The following is a 26,939-nucleotide window of genomic DNA, read 5'->3' on the forward strand; positions in this document are numbered from 1 at the left end:
AAGAAATACATCTTTAAAAAAACAAAACAAAACACTCTTGTTCCTACAGCCTGCCTTTTATTTGTGTTTACTCTTTCTTTTGAAAATATTATTCATTTACAGGCTCATTTCCTCATTCTCCTTTTCTTTCTAAACGTTGAAGACAGCAACGAAACATGTAGAGTTCTTCAGAGATGTCTTGCTGAAGTCGATTGGAAAAAAGTCTTATCAGTAGGTAAACAACTCCCAGAGATGAAAGGAAACAAGAGCTTTTTTTAAGTCCTCTAAATAAAAGTACAAAGATAAAGAGAAATAACTTCAAATGTGTGAGTAAACAATTCAAAACAAGTAGGCATGTATTATGTGCTAATTAACAAAAAGGGTTTAAGCACAAGCAAGCAGATTGAGAAACATCTCCTAATGCAGGGACCCCCCCTCTTCGTTTGCCCTCAGCGTTTTATTGACAAAGACAGTGCATCACAGATTTTTCAGCCAGAATATTCCTGAAGGTGAGGGCAACAGGCGCCCCTGCCCAGCATTCTAGGATGTGTTCCAATACCACTTGCTGTGAACAATCTATTTTTTGGAAGGATCAGTGTTTTTATATGATTAGTTTATACAAATTCAGCATCCTATTCCACAATATAAATCTTGTTTCAGTACAAATTAGTTTCAAAATATCTGAGTAAGACTGAAGAAAAACAGAAATATTGTTGTATCTGCCCATGGTTTCTCCTACAGCGCACAGGGTGTGTGAGAATCTGGGTTTGGAAGCACAGTCTAGGTGGTGGGCTGGTGGAATATTTTATATCATCTCTACTCAAAACTCAAGCATCTAAAGTTAAATAAGATGAAACCATGGAGTACCTGGGTGGCTCAGTGAGTTAAGCGTCTGCCTTCGGCTCAGGTCATGATCTCAGGGTCCTGGGATCTATCCCTGCATAGGGCTCCCTGCTCAGCAGGGAGCCTACTTCTCCCTCTCCCTCTGTGCTCTCTCTTTCTCTCTCTCTATCTGTCTCTCAAAGAAAAGAGAAAAAAAAAGATGAAGAACCACACAAATAAAAGAAACCTGCTCACCACTGGCAAATGGATTGGTTTGTGCTTAATTACTACCGCTCTAACTTCTAAAAAAGCAATGCTAGGAGGCCATGAGCTTACCTAAAAGTGATTAGCAAGAACAAAAAACCAAAACGAAGTTGGCCTCCTAAACCCTGAGGTCCAGAGGTTAATCGACTACATTTCACTTTCTGCAAACCACTAACTAACAAGCCTGACTGACACACTTATCTTTCCAAGAGTCTCAGACTGCAACCATTTTCAAAAAGTCTTTCTATTCGCTCTATCGGTAGCCAGCCATCGCTAGCGAAGTGCTCCTTATCTTCCAGCTAAAATACTCTGAAATGTCAGTCTATTACACAATGAGACCAAGTCACCAGCTGAAGTTCTTCCCTTCACACTCCTCCTTGTACGCGTCTTACTGAACTTCATGGTCGCGCACATGGGAGCCACAGAGTAGCAATATTCTTTCCCAAGAACGGTACTAGACAGGAAATCCTACTAAAATAAAGAGGTTCCAGATATTTAGAGAAACGGAAAGTGAATACATTTATACTAACAGCAGCGGGACTTCCCTCTATGTGACACAATGCCTTCATTCTTTTATATTCATGCTTGAAAGGAGACTCACACTTCAGGTCAGAAACATGACCTAAACACAGGCACTAAAGATGAGTCTGCACCCTGTACCATTGCCCCTGATGTTTGACATTGCCGTTTCCTGCTTGCGTGTCCGGATCCTCTGCTGAACGGTGAGATTCTGGAGACCAGGAGTCCTCGCTGGAGAGTCCTCATCGCATCTCCAGCCTCTGGCTCAACGAGCATGTGCTGAAATGTCCATTTTTTGACTAGTAAGTGGATGGGTCTTCGATTTGGGTTTCTACTTTAACTCAAAGATCTCCTTGTTTTGACGAGGCTTGTAGGCTCTCTTCACCAAAAGTAAGTTATAAAGAGCTTAAAGTGGGGATAGGAGTTTGCAAAATTAGTGACCATGATCTCTGCTAAGTGATAACAGTGGTGGTGCGGGGGTCGGGTGGGGGGAAGTCACGGAGATTAAGAGGCCAATCACAAAGCCTATGATTTTGCCAACTGAACAGTAATATAAACCTTCCACTGATAAGGGAGAGAATGAGATGGGTTGTTAAAAAAACTGGGTCCCATTTCGAACGAGATGATATATGAAAAATTTTATAAAAATATATCAGGCACCAAATAAAAACACCATACACATTAGTTATCACTGCTCTCAGTACCTTCTGGATACATTCTGGTCTGTGAGAATTCCTTAACTTTACTCCGTGTTTATTTCCCCTCACCGTGATATCCCAGAATTAATGACACAGAGTTTGTCGCGTGTTTTGAAATCCCTGAAGTGTTATAATCAACCCAAGTACCATTTTATTTATGCAAACTGTGTCTACCCGGTGAGTCCACTTAAATAGCTAGGATTGGGAACTTCTGTCTCATAAGGATTAATAAATGATTCCCTCTGGCTCTAAAAGCAAGTACTTTTTCAATGACAATGGGAGGGAAAGCAGAGGAATGGCTCGGTGGCATCTGTTGTGCAGCGTTCTTCGAATGGCGCATCTCGATAAATGCATGAGAGTCCTTGGAGAGTTACTGCATACGGTGAAGAGCGAGTGGTAAAAATCCCAGTATCTCTGTAAAGGAAGGCAAGACGGGTTAGAGGCAGAAAAGCCCCAGGGTTTACATCTAAAGAAATCAACAATGACGCGTTTACTCCCTACTTTACGCACAGTGGCAGCTTTTTAGGGTCTCTGACAGTGAGACGAAATTAAACATGAAATTGAGACGGGGGCTGTGATGGTGATACGGGAGGAGGAAAGGGAGATGAGGGGACATAACACGCTGCAATTCAGAACCCGGGAAATGAGATAAAAGATACTCATAGGCACTGTCTGGGCCAGAGCATATCAAAACTGCAATTTGAAATTAATCACAAACTACTGTACACCTCGGTGGCTCAGTGGTTAAGCGTCTGCCTTGGGCTCAGGTCGTGCTGGGATTGAGCCCCGCATCCGGCTCCCTGCTCCGCGGGAAGCCTGCTTCTCCCTCTCCCGCTCCCCCTGCTTGTGTTCCCTCCCTCCCTGTGTCTCTCTCTGCCAAGTAAATAAATAAAATCTTAAAAAATATACTACTGTACACCCTTCACATGCCTTATGTGGCCGACACATTCAGATATTTATTCTATTAATGTCGCTGACGCAGATTATAAGTAACTTTAAGGGTAAGATAGTTCCAAAGTAGCAGAGTACGACTGCGCCTCAGCCATCAGGCTCTGAGCCCAATGAACTTTGCATTCTGTGCCTGGTACCCCTCCACACATGCTGGAGACAGCCTGCGACTGCTAACACCGAGGACACAGTGGGAGGCCTGACTGACTTCAGCAAAGTCAGTTTGCAGGGTCCAAACTCAGCTTTGTCAATAGTTTTCTGCATGACTCATTAAGGATTTTTAATGTATTTAAAGTCTTCAAGATAACCAAAAATTAAATGGGGGCACTTGGGTGGCCCAGTAGGTTAAGCATCTGACTCTTTTTCGACTCAGGTCAGGGTCGTAAGATTGAGCCCCTCATGGGGCTCTATGCTCAGTGTGGCATCTGCTTGAGATTCCCTCTCCCTCTGTCCCTCCCGCTCATTCTCCTCTCTCTCTAACATAAATAAACACATCTTTTCAAAAAAGCAAATTAAATAATCTACATGAAAGACTAATCTTCTGGTAAAAATATAAACCTCAAATATTACTATTTTTTTTAAATATTTTATATATGTATTTGACAGACAGAGATCACAAGTAGGCAGAGAGGCAGACAGAGAGAGAGGAGGAAGCAGGCTCCCTGCCGAGCAGAGAGCCCCACACAGAGCTCCATCCCAGGACCCTGGGATCATGACCCGAACCGAAGGCAGAGGCTTTATCCCACTGAGCCACCCAGGCACCCCAAATATTACTATTATTATTCTTATTATGAAATTATCTAAATTACTGAGGAGAAAGTAAAACCATCACCGTTATACAAATGTTCAACTTGCCCTTAAATGGAGAAATCCTCAAGACAGTCCCAAATGCTGTGTACATGATGCATCTATTTATTCTCACATCTGTGTTCTTTCTAACGATTTTATTTATTTATTTGAGAGAAAGAGAGAGAACACACAGAGAGAGAGGGAGGAGCAGACTTCCTGCCAAGCAGGAGAGCCCGATGTCAGACTTGATCCCAGGACCCTGGGATCATGACCTGAGTGGAAGGCATATACTTAACCAACTGGGCCACCCAGGTGCCCATCTTGCACCCATGTTTTATAACCAACTGTCTTGTTGCTTTTGAGTAGGTCTTTTTTTTTTTTAAGATTTTATTTATTTATTTGACAGAGATCACAAGTAGGCAGAGAGACAGGCAGAGAGAGAGAGAGAAGCAGGCTCCCTGCTGAGCAGAGAGCCCAATGCGGGGCTTGATCCCAGGACCTGCACATGACCTGAGCCGAAGGCAGAGGCTTAACCTACCCACCCAGGCACCCCAGCATTTGCGTAGGTCTTAAAAACATTCTCAAGACCAGTTTTTTTTATTAGAATTTAATTAGAATTTTCTGTCCTACTACTGTAGTCTTGAACTATTTTATGGTGAAAACCATAGAAAGCGCGTGGATTCTTTACCTCCAGGTCGTCATCGGGGATAGCTCTTTTCCACTTCACGTTCCACCTGATGTGTTCGTAGGCATTGACTACAACTTCGATTGCTTTGGGACAAGAATGGCAAGCCTGTATCACCTGCAGAGGAAGCATACAGCGTTATTTGTTCAAGACACATCTATGATTCATTCATTCTCACATAGACATCAAGAATTTATGGATCCCTTAGGCTCCTTGGAACCCTGAAATGCTTTCGGGAAGTCTCAATGCCTTTGAGTCTTCAAACACCCTGCTAGTCCCAACGTAGGTGGGAGGATTAATAAAATCACACTAACTTCCTTCAATGTTCAAGAACAAGTGAAAAAGGAGGAGCTAACTAAGAAGGGGGAGTCTGATGAAAGACACATTCTACCCTGCAACACTTGCCCCTCCCCACCAGCTTCTGTGTCCACCGGAACACCTCTGGCTTCTTTCTGCCAAACTGACCCATCCCCGAAAGTCCTCTGAGTGTGGCCCGTTTTCATGTCAAAGGGACCCAGATGGTTCTGCAACGTTCCCCAAAACTGGTCCACAGGGAACCTGTCACAAAAGTACTCTTGACTCTGAATTTACCTGCCTTTCTTTCCTTTGTCACAGACAACCAAACCCAGCCAAAGCTTTTGCCTTTAAATTTTCTTATCATCGGTTCCATTTTTCGCTTGGAACTCCAGAAAACATCTATCAAGCTCTCTGTGGAGTCCTCTTCAAGACCCCTCACTGGACGTGAGAGGAGGAGAAAGCCCCTCAACGCTGCCATTGGAAGGGAGACATGTCTTTGCACCGAAACGACTTTCTTCAAGGAGTTCTTCCTGACTCCCCAGTCCTTGCCACGCTCAGCCCTATTGTTGTTGGGCAAAGGTTCACAACACTGGGTTTCCCCAACCCTTTTATGCATTCATCACAAGTGATCCAGCATTGTTTTTTCCAATGTGGGCTGTTCAGAACCTAGTGTCTTGAGGCCCCAGGCAAAACTGAGATGGAAAGATTATCATTCTAATGCCCAGTTCAGTGTGTGTATGTGTGTGTGTGTCTGCGCATGTGTGTGGTGTCATCTGAAAGGAGAGCCCGCGTCAAGAAAGAGCTGATGTTAGGAGCATGTGGGGATGGAACCAGCAGACAGTCCCCCAGAGACGCCAGTCTGATGAGCTCGGGACTGGCTTAGCAGGCAATAGGAGACTGTTGCCTGTTATTAACAAGAGAGGCTTACAGTCAACCAATTCATTCCATTAGGAGGCCTTTATCGAGCACAATGTTTAGCCCTGTGAGTGTAATTCTGAGAAGTTTATGACCTGTTTCTTGCCTTCAAGAAAAGACATACATATTTGCCTTCAAGAAAAAGACATACATATTTCAAAGAACGAGCGGTGTAAGTCAGTAAATAATAAGAGACCGGTTTAAAGACCACCAGGCGTCCCTTGAGCCTCATGAGCAAAAGCACAGAGGAGAAAACAAGGATGTCAAGGGCAATGAGCAGCGAGGAGACTGAGTGGGAGAGCACCAAACCACTTCTCAGCTTCACGGTCAGTCACGAGAATACAGGACAGCCGGAGCTCTGAGAAAGCATGAGGAGGGCTTAATGACTGATCAGCTATGGGGAGTAAAGAATGCCGCTTTCGAGCCTGAGAACAGGGACACATAGGGGTGCCACTGACGGGAATGAGGAAAAGGGAAGGCCATGCTAATTCGGGGAAGGTCAGATCACGGGCAGGAGCATATATCACAGGCAAAGTCTTAATGTCGGTCAAGAATGTGTGCTATAATGCTCCACTGAGCAGGCCAATAGGGAGGTGGAGACTTGGGCACTATTAAAGGATGTGCTGGGTAATGCCACACCACTCAGTAATACTCTAAATGGGAATAAATGGAAATGGTAGAGGATGCTGGTCTAAAGCCTGGGGAGGGGCACCTGGGTGGCTCAGTGGGTTAAGCCTCTGCCTTTGGCTCAGGTCATGATCTCAGGATCCTGGGATCGAGCCCCACATCGGACTCTCTGCTCAGCAGGGAGCCTGCTTCCACCTCTCTCACTCTGCCTACCTCTCTGCCTACTTGTGATCTCTGTCTGTCAAATAAATAAATAAATCTAAAAAAAATAAAATAAAAAAAAGCCTGGGGAAGCCTAACAGGCAGGAGAGAGAGAGAAGGAAAAAAGTTACAGCTATCATTTTTTGCATACTTGTTATGTGTCAGGGACTATGTTAAATCTTTGCGTATCTGCCTTGCTTGATCTTCAAACAACCCTATGAGGTTAGTCTTATGCTTACACCCATTTTACAGATTTAAAATCGAAGATGGAGAAAGTTTAAGCCCAAGGTTATTTAGCTAATAAATGATGGAGCTGGGATTCAAATTCAGGTCCCTATGACTCCAAAAGTCAAAAGAAAATCGGGCCTATCAGAATGAAAGACTTCAAGTGAGGAGAGCACTGGAAGGTGGTTATCACCAGAGCCACAAGAATGAGGCAGAGGAAGAGAGATTAGAAACCACCAGATCTCGTGGGTGATAGGGAGGGCACGTATTGCATGGAGCAGTGGGTGTTGTGCAAAAACAACGAATACTGTTACACTGAAAAAAATAAATAAATTTAAATACTGAAACCACCAGATCTGATTAGAAGGCCTGCTAACCTGGAGTTGGGTGGATTCAAACAGGGAGGGCTCAGACTATGAGAGACAGACAGAGGACAGATGCACAATTGTAACTAGGCCTGACCCATCCTCATCTTTAAGACCTTGGCGTCATAGCATACAGGGCTTTAGAGACTCAATAAATGACTTTCCCTCCTGAGTTTAGAACCTATTAAAAAATGAGATGAGATCACAAAGTCATTTTTATTACTCATAATACTAATTACATAGAAGATGTTGAATTATGGGACCACATCAAGCTTCCCAACAGTCTACCCCAAGATTAAATTTGCATCCCCAAACTAGGGCCTTTGCCTGGTGTAAAGCGTTTGTTCCCTGACTCCTACTCCACAGAAGAACCAAGAATTCAGGTTTTCTCTAGGCACACAGTTAAGCGAGCAAGTTCAGTTCTTCTGCCCAACTCAACAGGAGGTCAAGTGGAATAAGATAAGGTTGGGGACAGAGGTGGGTGGGGGTTTCATTCATTTACAAATGCATTTACAAATGCATAAGACAAAGGAGAAGGCAGCTCTCCTCTAATACAACACATCAAAACCCGGCTGCAATGGCCCAGACCCAGCAGGAATCAGGAGCAACAAAACGTGGTGAGGTGAAGCAGAGTCATCAGAGTGGGGCTATCAGGAAAGAAAGATTTGTAAGAATGTACTGGAGCACAGTGTCAAAGCAGGACTCCTGGTCTCGGTAGAGGACTGTGTCAGCCCAGCCAACAGGACAATCAGAGGGTCTCAAGAGGTAATAAGGGAGTTTTATTGAAACTGAGGTTTGAGTCAGTGGCGTGCAAAAATATGTTCAATAACAGGCCTTCTGGAAGAGGAACAACTGTGTGTATATTTATATGTACATAAATGCAATAAAATTTTTACTAATATAAAGAATGTGAAGACCACATTTTATGAATAATAAAATAACCAGTACTTTTTATTTCCTATTTTGTAGAGTTAATTGGTTCTCTCAGAATGCTTTCACTGATTTTTGTATCAATTTTGTATGGATATAAGATTGCATTCATTGCCAAAATCTATGTCTGCAAATGAAGAATACATGTGGTTGTTAAATGAAGGTTGGTTGGTAATTTTATGACACAAAAGAATAACTGTTTCACAAATGGGAAACAATGAAGACCTATATTGGAACTTCACTCATTCATCAATAACATGAGTTACTTTTTTAATTGAAATATAATAGTTTTTGAATACTGGGATCATATTTCCCCATTTTTTGTGCTATTTATAATGTCAGAGCTACCAATACTATATACTTTCAAGTTTAATCTGTGTTAGTTAACATTCTCACCACTAATTTCTTAGGTGGAGACATCAGCAAAGAAATACATCAAAGTCTGATCAATAGCATTTGCTGATTTCTGTGGTGTAAATCCTCCCATCATGGCTGATTCACAGCTGCCAACCTGGGGTCACCAAATGCATGGTTGGGAAGAGATGGGCAGGAACAAATCATTATCCACTGTTTCCACTGCACGGGCAGAACAGACTCACGTAATATCAAGAGCATAGGTATGTAGAGGAAAATAACTAAGAAATACAAAGCAAATAATTAGAAAATAATGTTTTAAATGTCTATTATCTTTGTTTTTAGCATACTCTATTTGTTGTAAGTTTATTTGATTCCATTTTTCTTTTTTTTTTAAAGATTTTTTTTTATTTATTTGACAGCAGAGATCACAAGTAGGCAGAGAGGCAGGCAGAGAGAGAGGGGGAAGCAGGCTTCCCACTGAGCAGGGACCCCGATGCGGGGCTTGATCCCAGGACCCTGAGATCATGACCTGAGCCGAAGGCAGAGGCTTTAACCCACTGAGCCACCCAGGCGCCCCTTGATTTACTTTTTCATAATGGCTGCACTTAACAACCAGCTTGCACAAATCCCAGTAATTTCTCAGCTCTCGTGAGCCACTGTGAGTCCATGTCCAGCAGCCAGCTGCTTCCAGTTGTCCCATATTTAAGCCCAGGCAGAAGCCATCACAGACAACCGACCAGTACGTACTGAAGCTCTACATCAGTGAGGGGGGCTGGATCCACATGAGCACAACATAAATACTTGCTTAACGCAGAGGAGCCATTCACATGCATATTCTGGGCACAGGGCACAAAGTGGAGCTGCTGACCATGGCCTTTTCAGCCGCGCCTCACCACACGAAGACCAGACTTACATCACTAACCCCTAAGTGGGTAGGGAGATAGGATGGACCCAGAGACCCATGGCTCAAGGACCACTACAGAGTCCACATTTTCGTGTCTACAGAAAGTATAGCCAGAAGGACTCCCATCTTGGTACCTGACCCTTAGAGTGGGAATTTCTCAGCACTTTGGTCTTAGAAAATTAAGGCAGTTGGGGCTGCTCTTTTCTCTAGAGCTGGGATGAGGATGACCGCTATGGAGCTTCAAGTGAAAAAGACAGACAAAAGCTGAGGGTAATTAATTTGTACGGTAGTTATAAACAATCACAGTACCATTGAATGCTAGAGTTACAAGAGACCCTACAGATTAATCACCACCCCCCAAATCTGGAGATGAGAACATTGAAACCAGACAGGCACACCGTAAGCAGCAGCATGAGGACTGAACCACATCTTCCTAATTTGAGTTCAGTGCTCTTTCAAATATATTCTGATTTACCTTATTTTAATTCTGAGATGATGGCCAATGAAATTAGTAGTTTAAGGACACAAATATCATTGCACAGATATTTTGAAACAAAAAAGAAACATTCTTTATCATGAGGCTGAGTTTGGTTGAAATTTCGAAAGAATTCTCTTTTTGAATATAAAACTGTTGCTGGTAAAATAAACGTAGCAACCATCGGGAACCCCACATCCTTCTCTAAAGACCTCCAGATAAATCCTTTATGAAAGGATGATCTGTTGTGAGAAGTACACGCGTGATCAGCTGATAATCCAGAATAGAGATTTATGTGTAAGAGTCACTAGTAGAGAGGTGATAGCTGAAATTAATCCAAGGCTTGAATCGAAAGTATGCTTATAATGGAATTATAAAACAACAAAGTATGGAGCAATCAGAAAGCGTGTAATGAGGCTCTGCCCGTGGTTTAAGGGGTCTCTCAGAAAACTGGCCTCTGCTCTACACTAGTTCCCCGGTCACACTCACTCTTCACGGAAGCCGCACTCGGTATATTTAAAGACAAAATGCCCCCTACCCAACACATGTAATTTGTCCCCACCTTCCCTTTCTTGCCAACACCTTGACCACAGAAGAGAGGCAGCTAGAAGTTATTCTCCTCAGGGGCACCTGGGTGGCTTAGTGGGTTAAGCCTCTGCCTTTGGCCCAGGTCATGATCTCAGGATCCTGGGATTGAGCCCCACATCGGGCTCTCTGCTCAGCAGGGAGCCTGCTTCCCCCCCTCTCTCAGCCTGCCTCTCTGCCTACTTGTGAGCTCTGTCTGTCAAATAAATAAATTAAATCTTTAAAAAAAAAAAAAAGAAAAAGAAGTTATTCTCCTCTTGCAACACATTACCTATTTCCCAACTAGGGTTCCCAGATTCAACAAACAATAATAATAATATAGACTGCCAGATTAAATCTGAGCTTCAGATAGACAACACAGAATTTTTAGCATAACTATGTCACAGATATTGCAGGGGACATATTTATATGAAAAATTACTTACTGTATACCTAAGCTTTAGTTTAACTGAGCATCCTATATTTTATTCGGTAACATTGTTCTCAGCCCCCATTCAGAAACAGCTCAAACTAAGTTATGGATACAGGAACACCATCCATTCATATTTCCGGAGCCTCCTTCTCACATCTGGGGCCTCCGTTGGCACCTGGCATACTCCCATATGTCACAGGGAGAGAACTTGTTACCTTTCATTCGGCTGGAAAAGAAATGAAGTGGTTCTTAACCTGCAGTCTTTAGATGCACAAAGTCCAATGCTCCCACTGCTGTCACGGGGTTTTGCTGACACTGACCACTGCATTTTCTGCTGACAGAAGATGGTTCTCCCAGCACGAAAGGCTTCCCAAGGAGCCTGACAGCCTCCCAGCTCTCTTCACTGGCTTCTTCCAGAACTAAGACAGTTGCACACACTGTCTTCAGGCCTCAGTAATTATTCTACTAGGCAACAACAACAAAAGAGATCCTTACGGGACATTGAACTCCAAATCATCACTCCACCCTGACTACCAGGAACCTTGACCATCAAATGAAAAAGGACTGCTGTGGACTCAGGGAGAGAAGTTTCTGCTGTCTCTTTGAGAAGATGACCAATGAATTTCACTTTCTCTGAGTCTCTGGTGTCTCTATTCTCTCTTCATGGAAGAGCAATCGGACAAAAATTTCTTTCTACAGTGGTGGCACCTGGAGAGGACTGTAGACACTTGCCCTCATCATCTGGCCCCTGGAAGCATAAATTAAAATACAGATTCAAGATACATCTCCCTGCCATGCTCCCCAAACAAGTGCCACCTCTGAAAGCTGCTTTGGCGAGAAATTCTTTGTATATTGATATATCTGTGTGCAGAAATGTACTTAATGATCAAAGAGACTGCTTGTACTCTGGGCTTCATTTGCAGCATTGTTCCACAGCAGAAATCATCCTTACCTGCCCCAAACTCTCACATACCTTTCCCTCCCCTAGAAAAATGTCTTTCTTGCCCTACAAGAAAACCCAATCTTGGCTCCCTGGGGTGTCACTTCCTTCTGAATTATGCCGAGAGAAAAAAAAAATCAAATGTCCTTTTGTACCCTGGAAAGCAATTGCAGACCCTATAATTCTTTTTTTCCCCCCTTTATGTAATTTATACATTGGCTTTCAGTGAAATACACCCTCTACAAATTTGCTTTGTATTTGGAAGACAGCATCTTCAGCTCTGACCTTGCTCCTTGTAAATAAGGAAACTGAATTCCCCATCCACAAGAGAACAAATCACTTTATCTTCTGGATAAATGAGTCAGTCATTTACTTGTGGTAAAGATGACTTTCTCTTTGGAAAGTTGGGCTGTGGAGTAGTTGTGCTAAATCACTCTGAAGCATCTGCATAGTAAATTGAATAGTTTTTCTTTAGTTTTCCTTTGGAAGGGGGCCAGTTCCCTCACACTGTTTTTTGGGTAGCAACGAAAATGTTTATAATACCAGCCATCAGCCAGTAGCCAATCCCGTCCTAAATCTCTTTAGCATATGGCCAAACTGGAGGAGCTCAGAGGACAGAAATACAACGGAATAAGAACACGCTAACTCTGGATAATGTCCTTGGAACACATAATGTGTTCTGTGTGTCACGTAATGTGACTGAAGTCACGGGCTCGAGGAGTCACCGAAGTAAGGTGAGGAGGACAAGGCGTACATTGTGAGAGGAAGAAAATGAAGGAAAACAATTTTGTTGAGCTCCACTACTGGGCTGAATGATGGATGTATCTTACCTACTTATTCCTGAAACATTTTGGAAAAGATGATATTTTTATTTCTATTTTTTAATTTTTTAAAATTATTTATTTATTTATTTGACAGAGAGAGAGATCACAAGTAAGCAGAGAGGCAGGCAGAGAGAGAGAGAGGGGGAAGCAGGCTCCCCGCTGAGCAGAGAGCCCGATGTGGGGCTTGATCCCAGGACCCTGAGATCATGACCTGAGCTGAAGGCAGAGGCTCAACCCACTGAGTCACCCAGGCACCCTATTTTTTTTTTTTTAAATGAGGAAATCGAGATCTGAGATACCAGGGACTTGTTCAGAAATCGTAACGCACGTAAATGGCCAAGCCAGGACTCAACGCTAAGCCTCTGCTCCTGCTCCTCCTCCCTGTCACTTCTGAGAGGACCTGGGGACCTTCTTCACATTTTCGAGACTTCTCACGGGAGAGCAGAAACTCCCCGTGAAGGCCCATTCTCCTTAATCTGGCTCTCAAAGGGGACAGTTTGGAAGAGGAGAGGATGTTCTAGCTACTTTTGCAGAAAACTGTTTCATCCAGTGAGTTTCAGGCTAAAACACGACATTTTGTCTCTGGACAGTCTCACACATTGTCTCTCCTGGTCAGAGAGGCCCCTGTGGCTAACCCAGGCCCAGAGCACTGATTCCACTAATCAACAACCATGTAATAATAACAAATAGTGATGGCCGCCATGTCTCTAATGGTTGCCACACACCAGGCACAGGGTCAACACTTCTCAAATATTATCTTGTTTCATTCTCAAAGCAAACTTGTGAGAAGGTTATTATTATTCACAGATAAAGTGAGGTATGCCTCCATGCCCTTCCTCCCTCTCCATCCTTTTCTCTGGAAAGAAGGTAGCCTTAGAAAATACACATGAAATTATGTTTTGTGGAGTGAGCCATAGTAGAAACAGAGTAATTGTTTGTCTTCTAGAAGTTGTGTGAGGAAGATGGTCCAACTTATGAGATGCAGGTGGGGCAAGAAGATGGACACAGACCAAGGGAGAGGTACTTGCAGATGCGAGATGGGGCCGGGGCAGGCACTCTGCAAGGACGGACAGCGACTCAAGAGGAAGAGCAAAGAAAGGTTTGCAACATCCTCTGAGCTCTGAGTCCATCTGTGTGCTAACTAGTAGGATTAATCTCCTTCTAGTGTAGGACCTCGTCTGCCTATTATTACAAACTCGTAAGGGCAGCGTATACCCATTTCACAGGGGAGGAAACTGAGGCTCTGGAGGCTTAAGTAATGTGTTTAAAGCCAAATTCGTGGACAAGTGGCAAGACCTAAGTTTGCTTGACCCCAAAGTCCAGGCTTCTTTTTTCCTGGCATGAATAGGTGTTCGGCTAAGTCCAGAATGAACGAGTTATAAATGACAAGGCAGAGATAAAAATGTAAAGCAAGAACAATTTCATACGTAATTTAAAACACATTCTGCTCGAAAGATAGCAAGTATTTTCCCGTCCGACACCACAGGCCTCTGCAGGAGACTTAAAGTAGCTTTCTTCACTGGGGCTTACATGAGGCATGGAAAATTATCTCCCACTCTTGTTCTCATTCTTAGCTCTCAGCCCCAGATTTTTTTCTTTCTTTTTTAAGATTTTATTTATTTATTTATTTGACAGAGAGAGAGAGCAAGAGAGCATGCAAGAGATGGGGAGTGGGAGAGGGAGAAGCAGGCTTTCCGCTGAGCAGGGAGCCAGATGCGGGACTCAATCCCAGTACCCTGGGACTATGACCTGAGCCACCCAGGCACCCCCTGGTCCCAGATTTCAAACCAACCTGGACCAGAACCAAGTCACCAGGACGGTGTGTGTCAGTGTGAGGTCAGCTGGAGAAACAAAGGAAGTTAGCCCGAGACTCAAGCTTCAAAGAAGCTGGAGTTACCACCAGAGTTGAGGGAGCCAGCCATCTTCAGAGTCTCTGGGGACCCTGCTGACTACCGGTTCGGTACTGGGTACCCTTGGTCGTAGCCTCACCTTGTGGAACTGTGGCGGGTATATCCGAGCGGCCCCGTGGTTCAACAGGAGCTGGTAGCAGATCTCGGGCTGGGCAGCGGGGCGCACAGAGGTGACCTTCAGCACGTACTGGATGGCAGCACAGCCGTTGATATCCATGAGATTGGCTTCCGCGCCCGCCTCCAGCATCATGTGCATGAGCACGTGGTCACAGTTCCAGGCCGCCTTGTGCAGCGGCGATTTGAAGTCGTCATCCCTGGCGTTGACCTCGGCCTTGTAGTCCAGCAGCATGCGGCAGATGAGGTGGTGCTCCCTGCTGTACTCCTGCTCTTTAAAGCGGAGCGCCCAGTAGGTGGCGATAGCCAGCGGGGTCTCCATGTGGGCGTTCACGCTGTCCACTATGGCCCCGTGCTCCACGTAGAAGGCCACCAGCTCCGAGAGGCCGAAGTGGGCGGCCGTGTGCAAGGGCGTCTCCTCATCCTGGTTGTTGGTCTTCATGTTCACATTGGCCCCTAGAAAGGGAGATGGAGGAAGCCAATTACACAAACATATTTTGACATTATTCCCAGTTTTTAGACTTTTCCCCTCTACTTCCCTTCACACCTCTGACTGCTTTCCATAACCCATTCTTTCCAGGGTCCTTTTTGGGCCCCAGGGGAAGCCAGGCGTTTGACACGACAGTGCCACCTACTGGACAAGCAGCAAATGTCCCGGGGTTGGATGGGGGGAGAAGGACAGATTTCCACCGCAGGGCTGGAGCACTCCGTTGAGTTTGAGTTCTTACCCCCAGATGGATTGGGAGAAACAAAGTGATTCCTGTAAGTAAATAGCTTTTATCGACAAAACAGCAAATAACATTGAAAATAAAGGTTATATTGCAAACTTCGGAGCTCAGACAGGTGGCTTTAAATATCATCAATTTCTTCGAATGTTTCACAAACTCATGTCTTTCTTCTCTTTCAAAGCTGGAAATCCTGAAAGTCTGGTCCAAGCAAACTTTAGGATTATGGAAATTGCCCTGCTCTGACTGCAAACAGCTGGTAGGAGGGCCACCCAAGTCTAAGGCTCCTTTGGAGTACAGCTGGGGAAACACAAAACACAAAAACCCTGTGACCACCAAGCTAGCCTAAAGGTCATGTTTTGCTTGGAAAGGGGCAGAAGCCAGTAAGTATAATAGAAATACTCATTGAAAGGAAGAGAATGACTTAGAGATGCATTTGATTTATGGCTGATAATGGTTGTTAGAAATACAAATTTGTACTGTTTGGAAGGCTCTGCAGAAATGACTTAACCAGACCCACTTATCTAACTCACCACAAAACCGAAGTGAATTTTATTTTTTTGATAGTGTGTTAAGTACTAGCATAGTCAACTTAAGAAGCTGAAATTTTCCTTCTCTGCCTAACTTAATGGGGTGAATACACCGACCCCTAGGGGGCTTACTCTATAATCACTTCTATTGGAAATTTTTATAGCTCCTTCAAGTTTAAATCTGGAAAGATTTTCTTATTATGATGATGATTATTTCAGCAACTAATATTTATTAAGCACTTACCATTTGCCACATTCTGAGCTAAATGCTTCTCATATGTTGCCTCATTGAATCTACCTAGCAACCCTCTGCCCTAGGTGCAATTTTTACCCTAATTTTACAGATGAAGAAATTTGTACTTGGAGAGGCTCGTAACGACATCAAGCTAAGAAACAATGGAATGGAGGTCTGAAAGCAGACAGCTTGGCTTCAAAACCTCTTACCGCTGTACTATCCTACCTCGTGATTTTTTCCAGAAGAAATCTTTCCTGTACTGTACTCTCTTTTGGTACTTGAAAACTTGAAAGAACTAGAGAAATCAACTTGCACTTTGTGAATTTTTTAAAAAATCTGTTTTTCATGTATTGCTCCTTTATACCTTTTTTAATGGCATCCTGTGATCATGTGGAACTTACTTAAGAAGGACAATACGCCCGCACATGTGCTCAGTATCTTATACAAAATCAACCCCCCAGTGAGGTTTCTGAGAGCACTTTTGCTCCGTAAACTCAGAGTCTGTCCGTTCTCCCAACCTGCAGAGAGCAGACTTATAACCAAAAATGGTCTCACACGGAACCATCCGTGTGCATCAGTATTCAACCCTGGAGATGTTCTGGGTCAGATGTCTTTCTGGGTCAGCCCTTCTTTGCTCTGGAGGGAAATGGAATGAATAAGAATGGCTTCCCAGAAGCCAAATGCAGGGTCACTTCAGACACTGGAGAATTTCCAGTAAGGAAAGGAATCAAAGGGTCAGGATGAAAATTTTACAGGCCAACTTGGAACAAACTGTGTCCTTTATTTTTTAATGTACTTGGACATTTACAATTGATCCTTGACCTGCTGGTACAACTAGACGTGCCGCATAGATTTCTGTTCTGAATAGGAGATCTTTAGTTTTTATATTTGAATTGTATCTTTGAGTGTAACTTTTCCAGAGAATATATAAAGGATAGATGGTTTGAGTACTTTTTTATTTTAAGATTTTGTGACTTATTCAAGAAATTAGAGACCCCAAATATGAATTCTTGGAAACTTTTAATAAATATTCTTTTTTAAAAAAAAATATTTTATTTATTTGAAAGAAAGTGATTGAGAGAGAGCACAAACATGGGAAGGGGCAGAGGGAGAGGGAGAAGCAGATACCCCACTGAACAAGGAGCCCCACTCGGGGCTTAGTCCTAGGACCCTGAGATCATGACCTGAGCGGAAGGCAGACACTTAACAGATTGAGCCACTAGGTGTCCCTTAATCAATATTCTTTTTTTTTTTTTTAAGATTTTATTTATTTATTTGACAGAGAGATCACAATTAGGCAGAGAGGCAGACAGAGAGAGAGGGGGAAGCAGGCTCCCTGCTGAGCAGAGAGCTTGATGCGGGGCTCAATCCCAGGACCCTGAGACCTTGACCCGAGCTGAAGGCAGAGGCTTAACCCACTGAGCCACCCAGGTGCCCCAATAAATATTCTTAATATGAAAATACAATGTTATACTTTCCTAGACCTGCCCTGACAAACTACCACAAACTAGGTTGCTTAAAATCACAGAAATGTATTCACTGTTCTGGAGACTGGAAGTCTGAAAGTAGGGTGTCAGCAGGGTTGGCTTCCTCTAAGGGCTTCAAGGAAGAACCTGTTTCATGCCTCTCTCCCAGCTTCTGGTGATGACTGACCGTCCTTGGTGTTCCTTGGCTTGTACATGAGCCACTCCAGTGTCTGCCTCCATCTTTGATTATATCCTAGGTCAAGAAAACAAACACCTCCCAGAGTCAAAGAAACCCTGCCCTTTCCTCCTCTCCTTCTCGAGCACAACTCCTCCAACCTACCTGAGGTATCTCCTCCTGACTATTCTGCATTTCTTATCATTCTACCTTTGTAGGTATCTCTAAGCAAGAGAGCTTCCTTTCATTTATCTTTGAGCTTTATATAAGTGAAATAATAAACACATATTTTTCTATGACTTGCTTCTTTCATTCAATATTATGTTTGTGAAAATAATCTATGTTGTGATGTTTAAGCTGTCATTTGTTCATTTTATTGCATTCTGTCTCATTGCACAAGTGATCCACAGTCTGTCCCTCCTACTGCTGACGGACATGTCGAGTTTCAGGCTATTCCCAACACTGCTGCACTGAGTGTTCTTGTACATTCCTGTGCCCTGGTGCTCACATGCAGGGGTTTCTGGCTTCTATACCTATGAACCGAACGACTGCATCACTGGCTATGCATACTTTCCCCTTCATTAGATGGGGTCAAACCGATCTAATTTACACATCCATAAGCCACGCATGAGCACTCTTATTGGGTCACATTCTCATCCATGGTTGGTATTTTTGCCCTATTTAATTTTACCCAGTCTGGTGGGTGTGTAGTGATAGGTCATTGTGTTTAATGTTTGTGTCCCTAACAATTAGCTTAGACAAATTTTTAACATTTTTATTGACCAACATTGCCTTCTGTTTACTAATATAAACATTCCCATGTTGTTACAGAATTACTTTAAATGTTATTTCAAAGGAACTACATATTCCACAAGTCAGTTTACCCAACTGTTGGATATGAGGATTTTTTCCCCAATGTTTGGATCTTATAATTAATGCTACAACTAATAAATTTGTGTGAAAATTTTAAGATTATTTCCTTGGCATAAATTCCCCCCACATAGAGTCATGAAGCTGAAATGTGTGAACTGTTTTAAGGAATTTTATGAGTAATTGTCGCAGGTTATATAACTCACAGATGTGGAGCAATGATATTTCATTCACCAGCATGTCATTATACATTTAAAAAAATTTTTTTTGCTAGTTTGGAAGTAAGAAATGGTCTTCTTTTTTAAAGAATCTAAATTCATTTGATTACTAGAGTTTGAACACTTTCTCTGTAATTATTAACTTGTGATATTTCTTCTTTAATTAATTGTCTAACGTTTTGTCCTTTTATACATTACAAGCTTTCTGCTTTGTTTTCCTTTATATGAACCATTCATTAAAATAAGATGTAAGTTTATGTTATCATAATTGCTACCAGATTTTTAATCACTTTGATTTTTCTTAAATACAATGACCTTAACTTTCATAGTCAAATTTTCCCATTTTTTAAATTAACATATAATGTATTATTAGCCCCAGTGGTACAGGTCTGTGAATCACCAGGTTTACCCACTTCACAGCACTCACCAGAGCACATACACTCCCCAATGTCCATAACCCAAACACCCTCTCCAAATTTTCCCATTTTTAAAAAACTATTAAGAGCGTCCTCCTCTCAGAGTTTGCATAGCTATCCAGATTAATTACAATTTAGTATTTTATACATTTTTTAAAAATGTTTAACATTTGATTCATCTGGAAATTATTTTGGTGTAGGTATCAATTTAGGAAGAACTGACATTGTTACCATCGGGAGTCTCTCCCCGCAGAAATATGGTCTATTTCTCCAACAGTTTTCTTTACACTCTATTCTGTAAACTGCCCTTCCCCAAAATTTGCAGCAATTTTCATTCTAGGGGATAAACTATTTCATTCGAGTGTAAATTATTTCTTGGATAAAGTTCCTTTTAATGAGAGAGGGCCCTTCACGAATCCTTTAATGTACACACGATGGTGCCCAGAAGTAGTCTGGAATGCTGGTAAAGGAGAGAAACACAAATGTCAATTTGTACTGATGATAAAGAACAAGGACTTTTCGGATTCCATCTTGGGCAAAGAAGACAGAGATTTGGGTACACTAAGAAAGGGATGAAGAGGGGACACAGGAGAAGAATTTGAGCAGAAAGAGTGAGAGCTGGCCACAAGCAATGGCTAGGCCAGGCCCAAGGAAAAAGATAATGCTGAGGTCAGGATTACTGAGGGACACAGTGCCAGTCTCTAGGAAATGTTTTATGTTCTCCCATGCTGTGGGATAGTATCTTTTCATTACTCCCAACAGAGGGAATCAATTTCATCAGTCTTAGTTATGAGACTTCAAGTTTTCCTTCTTTTTTTAAAAATAAAATAAAATTGCCTCACGTGCCCATTTGTTAGATTGGCTGATCATCGGTGCGCAGCATCGTGGCGGCGCCATCTGCTGGGCTTTGCTAGTCCCTACAGGCTGAGGGTTGTCCTCAGAAGCATCCTCTCTAGAGTATCCACGTTCCCCCCAACTTGTAGCACCTCGAGAGCTACTTAAAAGTGGGAGCAAAAAGCAAGTCTCTGTCACTACAGAAACTGTAGTTTCTCTATCTTTCCAGACTCGGGGAATCCACATCCCTATCATATCCCTAAACCAGCCCCTGCCACCTTCCTATCCTAATGGACTTGATTTCCTGAAGAGCCTGTCAGTGGGGAGGTCAGTGGGGAGGCAGAGGATGAGGCCAGCCCTTTAAGACAGCCTTCCCTGGTCTTCAAGGAAATCCATAGATATTAGCATCTACTTTCATATCTAGTCTTTTAAAAATAAATAGGAACACCTGGGTGGCACGGTCGGTTGAGCGTCCCACTCTTGGTTTCAGCTCAGGTTGTGATCTCAGGGTCGTGAGATTGAGCCCCGCGCCCAGCTCTCCACTTGGTGCAGAGTCTGCTTGGGAGTCTCTCTCCCTCTGCCCTTGCCCCTTTCCCGCGCATTCTCTCTCTCAAATAAATAAATAAATCTTAAAAATAAATAGGTAAAATGAGCTTTATATAAGTGAAATAATATAGGCAAAATGAAAGTAATTTCTAATAATTACCACCACATACTTATGATTGTTACAACTAATATAAATAATACCATGATATAGTACAAAATTCAACATGTTAGTGCCTATCCTAGATGCCATAATGAAATAGTGATTTGCTTGTACCCATATGTAGAATCCTAACATTCACGTATTTGAACTGACATGGATGCTTTGTATTGTAATTCAAATACCACGAAGGTCATTGCCATAATGAGGTTATTCCAAAATAAGGGAAAACATTGATAAATCTCTGCATAAAACCAAGTCCAATCTTGCCTTGATTTATACCATAACTGCATTCTTGAAAATATTTGTATCTATTTACTATTCAAAAGTATTTTGTGCTTATATGCAAAATGGAGTTAGGTAGAAATCTACTGTGTTACTGCATCTAAATATCTAGTATTATATCAGCACGAAATCTAAGATGTTTTACAAATTATGCAATAATTCAAACATACATATATACCACTACCCACATCTGATAATTTTTGCCATATTTAATTTTATTTTTTCCAAAATAAAATTTTGCCAAAAAATCCAGCTTATTTCTTTCTTCCCTTTCTTTCTCCACCAAGACAACTAATATCTTAATGTTATACCCTTATAATTTTTGTGCTTTTATCACGTATATATGTATCCATAAACAACATATATACTATAATTTTGTGTTCATAAAAATTATAAAGTGGCATCTCACTTTTCAACCTGTTTTTATTAGTCACATTATGTTTTTGGGTGGAGAGCTGATTTTCTTCTTCATTCCAGGTGCTGAATAGCTTCACATTACATAATGAAACTACAGCTTAACTATTCCTCTACTAAAGACAATTGTTAAGTTTTTCGTAATAATGATATCTTTTAAATTGTGCAGGACTTTCTCGAGAGAGAGAAATAAAATTACTGAGTACTAGTGTATGACCATTTTTTACTATATTAAATTCTACTCCTCAGTGGTTATACCAGTTTATGTCCATCAGTAGAGTTTAGTTTCACTATCACTTCCAACACTTGATAAACATTGAACTATTTAATGTTTACCGATTTTATGGTGTAAAATGATATTTTTTATTTCATTTAGATGTCCCTGGTTACCAGTAAGTGAAGTGTCTTCTTGACAACAAGATTCCCACTTGTATTGTTTCTTCAGAACCTCTGCCCATTTTTCAGTGGGTTGTTTGTGTTTTTCCCATTTATTTTTCAGGATGTAAACAAGATCGTTATGGAGATAATGATAAAGACTTGATCAAAGGCAAAGGACTTCAATAAATGTGACGCTTCACTATGTTCATGGATAGGAAGATTCAGTATTATAAGGATGTTTCCTGAGTTAATCTGTAAAGTATAAGCCATTCAAACATTTTTCCCACAGAATTTGCACAGAGTAAAGAGCATATCATTTTTTGGAAAGAGAGGTAAAAAGAGTGAGAAGGAAAGAAGAGGTGGTGAAGAAGGGGTGCTCACCCGACCAGATAATCAAATAAATTTTGATTAAAACAACGTAGAATGGATGCATAGAAAGACAATTACACCAGTGAAACAGAATGTAGAGCTTAGAAACAAACCTATTTCAGAAAGCATCTATAATGCTAGAAGGGGTATACCAATCAGTGGAGAAATAATGGACTATTTAATAAAAGTATTGGGACAGAAGACAGTGTTGTAAAAGCACAAATTAAATCTTTTGTGTGTGTGTTAAATTCCATGTTAATAAAAGGCTAATGTAATCAACTAAATAATCAACTTCTTAAGTAAAGGTGTAGGAGTTGGGATTGGTGGGGAATGGGCAGTCCTCCCTATTGGGTCACTATGTTTATGGAAAGTCCTTTCAGCATATTAACTTTTTTTTAAAGATTTTATTTATTTTTTTGACAGAGAGAGATCACAAGTAGGCAGAGAGAGAGAGGTGAGGAAGCAGGCTCCTCGCCGAGCAGAGAGCCCGATGTGGGGCTCGATCCCAGGACCCTGAGATCATGACCTAAGCCAAAGGCAAGGCTTAACCCACTGAGACACTAGGTGCCCCCAGCATATTAACTTTTGATGGAGACAACTTCATCCAAGACTTCCATGAGATCTATTAGATCCAAGTCTCGTTAGATCTAAAACAATAAGGTGCTATCTTCTTTTTCCCACCTCTTTTGACTTTCCATCCACCGATTTGCCTGATCTGTATATTGTCCAGTACTCCTGAGGGGGCACACAGTGTTGGTGGTTCTCACTTCCTTCTTCAGTCTTTCAGCAGGGTGAAAGGAGAGACCAACCAGACAGTTGCTAACGTTGGTTTTGTTTCTACCCTCTTTGTGCACAGCTTCCTTGAACATTCTGCATGGCAGAGACCAGCACCTCTGCCAGGAGGCCACTCCCAAGATTTACATTACTCCTTAACCCCAGGAATGCACCTTATTATTTTATATAATGAAACAGCAAAATGACACTGAGAAGTGGTTTGTCCCAGTCCTACATTTGAACTGATCCTCTTCTCCTTATCTGCAGTCCAATTCCTCCCAACTTCCTCTAGGTTAGAGGAGCAGACCTGAAGATTATCTGTCTTCTGGATTCCCTGGGGATGTTTGCTTTCCCCTCAGGCCACCGACAACTTTGGTCCCAACTAGCTCAACCTGGAGTATTTTATCCATTCTTTCAAATGCTCTCTTCAGTAACAGGGATCAAGTGTTCATCTCAAGACTCGTTCACTCGTTCTGTAAATACTTGTACTGTTTCTATTCTTTGTCAAGTACACAGAGACACCAGCGCACTCTATGGTCGAGATCCCTACTACCATGTCATTTCCATACTAGATGAGAGTCAGAAAACAAACACACAAGGAAATAAGTGACAAGGTCACTTCAGGGAGTGGCAAATACAATGAAGAAAATAAAACCAGTTGTAACGATCGTGACCACGAGGGCTGGCTCTGAGGAGCTGACCTCTGACCTGAGAGTAACTGTGAAATATCAGGGAGAAAAGCTTTCCGGGCAGAGAGAACCACGAGTACAATGGCCCAAATGGGTGGACAAGCTTGCACGTTCAAAGGAACAGAAAGAAAGTGAGAGGAAGAACCTAAAAGTGAAGTCACAAGCATGATATTGGACCTTCCAGGCCATGTGAAAAGTCTGGGTTTTATTCTTTCACCTCAACCATTCTAGTTTAACGTGGACTTTATCAAACCTGTGGTAAAACATTAAAATATTTCTTAGTTTTAGCATCGGTGCCACATTTGATGCCCTTTTTAAATATTTTAATCCAATATGATTGTAATGGAAAAATCCTACACGTAAGCAAAAAGGAAAATACCCTTTTCATTATTTAAATGTCTTTTTTTTTCACTTTGGGAGAACGGCGATGCCATCGTCTTTCCTTGAAGACTTGCCTGTATTTCTTTTCTACTTACACATCCTGATGTATCTTCTGCTTTTGTTTCTCAGCTTTCTCATTTACACTGGATATCCTTTATAAGGTAAACATTACTGCATTTTAAAATAAATCATAGGGTATGCCTTTTAGTAAGTAATTAAATCGACTTTAGTCACTGAGCAGCTGTATTTCTTTAAACACTGCTGCCTATGTGGGCAGCAGGTGTTGGAAAATCAAAATAAGGGAAAACATGATTTTCAGACTCCCATCTTCTTGAATAAATTTATATCATATACCCCCTCTGAGGTGAACTCATTTTTATTAAATAAGTTTCTATTATTTTATATTAAAGAATAAGGCACCTGTTTAAAAAAAATCAGAGGTAAAGAACTTGATTGGCAATTTCGTAGAATAGACCCATTTACAAAGACATTTAACTACGTTTGTTTTTAGATCCTTTGGCAGTTAGTTCCATAACTCCAGCTAACTTACCGATTCATCTATTTATTGTCAAATTTAGGTAGTATTCTTTACTTTCTGATATAAAACATAAGTTTTAGTTTTTTTAATACTAATCCTTCTTCCTTTCAGTGTTTGCTCTTTTCATTATGTTTTAATTCTTCTGGAGGAATATTGAAACTTTAATGCACTGCGGTCTCTGTCCATGAATTTGTTACATTATCTCCACCTCCTTTAGGAAATGACCTTACCTCCAAGCTATTACCCTCCTACACTTACACACGCCTCCCTTCTGACCATCAGAACTTACACTGTCAAAGCTGTAAGGTCACTATATTCAGCTCTGCGATCTTAATCTGGTCTTCGATGTTTTATCCATGGTTACTTATAAAAGCTTTTAAACTAATGAACAATTTTTAAACGATGATGGCTTAGAAGTTGAGGGCACTTTGGCCTTTAACTAGAAATGCAGAAGCATGAGCCCTACTGTAATGCAGCTGGGAATCCCAGCCACAGCTGGTTTGGCACAGAGCCCCGCACCAGGAACGGTTCCATCTTTGTTTCATGATTTGTTGTCACCATCCTGAAATGCCTGGCATTTTTTTTTAAAGATTTTATTTATTTATTTGACTGACAGAGATCACAAGTAGGCAGAGAGGCAGGCAGAGAGAGAGAAAGGGAAGCAGGCTCCCTGCTGAACAGAGAGCCCAATGTGGGACTCGATTCCGGGACACTGGGATCATGACCCAAGCCGAAGGCAGAGGCTTTAACCCACTGAGCCACCCACGCGCCCCATTCCTGGCAATTTTTAAAAATAAGAGGCCTATACCTTTTGCATTGGACTCAAAAATTTAGGCAGTCTGTCCTTTCCTCAGCCCACACTGGAAAAATTAAATGGAGCTCTTGCAGCCAGTGCATGGGATATTATGAACCCTCTGCACAACGGGGAAAACGTTAAATGACTACCCTCTCTCTAAGAAAGGAAAAAGCGCAGGTGACTAAACTCAAAATTTCAGCAGCCGCCTGAAAGTTCCCACCTCTGTTAGAGCATGCTGGGGGTCTTACAGCGGTGAGCCGACCCGCCAGTTCGAGGAAATCAGCCTGGGGCCATAGACAGCCAGAGTGCATTCCCGTAAGACAGCACAGAAAATAAGGTCCCCGTTCCCTTGTTCATCCTACCTCTCATCTGTCTCCCACCTTCCTCAAATGTATTAATCTAATCTGGGGTTGTTGATCTCGTGTTTAATTTAAAAATAAATAAATAAATAAATAAATAAATAAATAAAATAAAAGGGATCCTTCTAATGCAATTTTGACAACTGTATTTGGTTTTCGTAATCACCAAACTATAGTTATGTTAATTTATCTCTCTGTGCTTATCTGGTTGGAGTTCTTAAACAAAGCATTTTAAAGCAAAGCCATATTCAGGGCACCTGGGTGGTTCAGTTGGTTAAGCGACTGCCTTCGGCTCAGGTCATGATCCCAGAGTCCCAGGATTGAGTCCCGTATCGGGCTCCCAGCTCCATGGGGAGTCTACTTCTCCCTCTGCCCTTCTCCCCTCTCATGCTCTTTCTCTCTCTCTCTCTCAAATAAATAAATAAAATATTTAAAAAAAGAAAAGAAACATTTGCCAGATTCAGAAGGTGGCCAAGCTAGATTCCTAGAAGAACTTTCCTGTTTTTTGTTTTTTAAATCTCTCCTCCCTTCCCACCCACCTCTCTGCACCAGCTCTGCAGGGGTTTAGAACCCATCATTAGTCAAAGGGTAAGAAAGGATAGAAGTGCTGGGTGAGGGAAGAGAGTATGCATCCCTTCCCCGATTGGCCTCTTTCAGTCTGCAGTGGACTTGAACAAGGGGAAAGGAGAGTTCAAGTCCAGTTTGAATGATCAGCCCTGGATGTCCAGCTTTTGAATAGAGTGAATTTTGATGCTTGAAGTGACTATATAACTTTTTCTTACTTAAGAGTTACAAGAGAAGACATGGGCTCACCTGAGTTTTCTACCCACAGTAGGGGAGAAACTAGACTCTCTAAATAATTTAAAAAGATACTGGAAAACAAAAATGAAATTCTTTTATGAATGACATCCCATATATTTTGCACAGTCCAGTTAATAGTCATGTATCTAGTAAATTTTTCATTCAGGCCCCCCTTTTGGTATATTTTCTAAGAACTCAA

General features: G+C 41.9%; 1 protein-coding gene across 1 annotated transcript in view; it reads right to left on the reverse strand.

The window, feature by feature from the left end:
* Window positions 1–2,507: 2,507 nt before the first annotated feature.
* ASB4 (ankyrin repeat and SOCS box containing 4) overlaps window positions 2,508–26,939 on the reverse strand; it is a 58,171-nt gene continuing 33,739 nt past the window's right edge. Inside the window, exons 3-5 of the mRNA XM_046019977.1 lie at window positions 14,750–15,240; window positions 4,708–4,821; window positions 2,508–2,696 (exon numbers count right to left, since the gene is read on the reverse strand). Coding sequence (XP_045875933.1) covers window positions 2,508–2,696; window positions 4,708–4,821; window positions 14,750–15,240 — 794 coding nt within the window. The remainder of the gene's footprint in view (window positions 2,697–4,707; window positions 4,822–14,749; window positions 15,241–26,939) is intronic.

The sequence above is a fragment of the Meles meles genome, chromosome 10 (assembly GCF_922984935.1).
Source record: "Meles meles chromosome 10, mMelMel3.1 paternal haplotype, whole genome shotgun sequence".
NCBI classification, from domain to species: Eukaryota; Metazoa; Chordata; class Mammalia; order Carnivora; family Mustelidae; genus Meles; species Meles meles.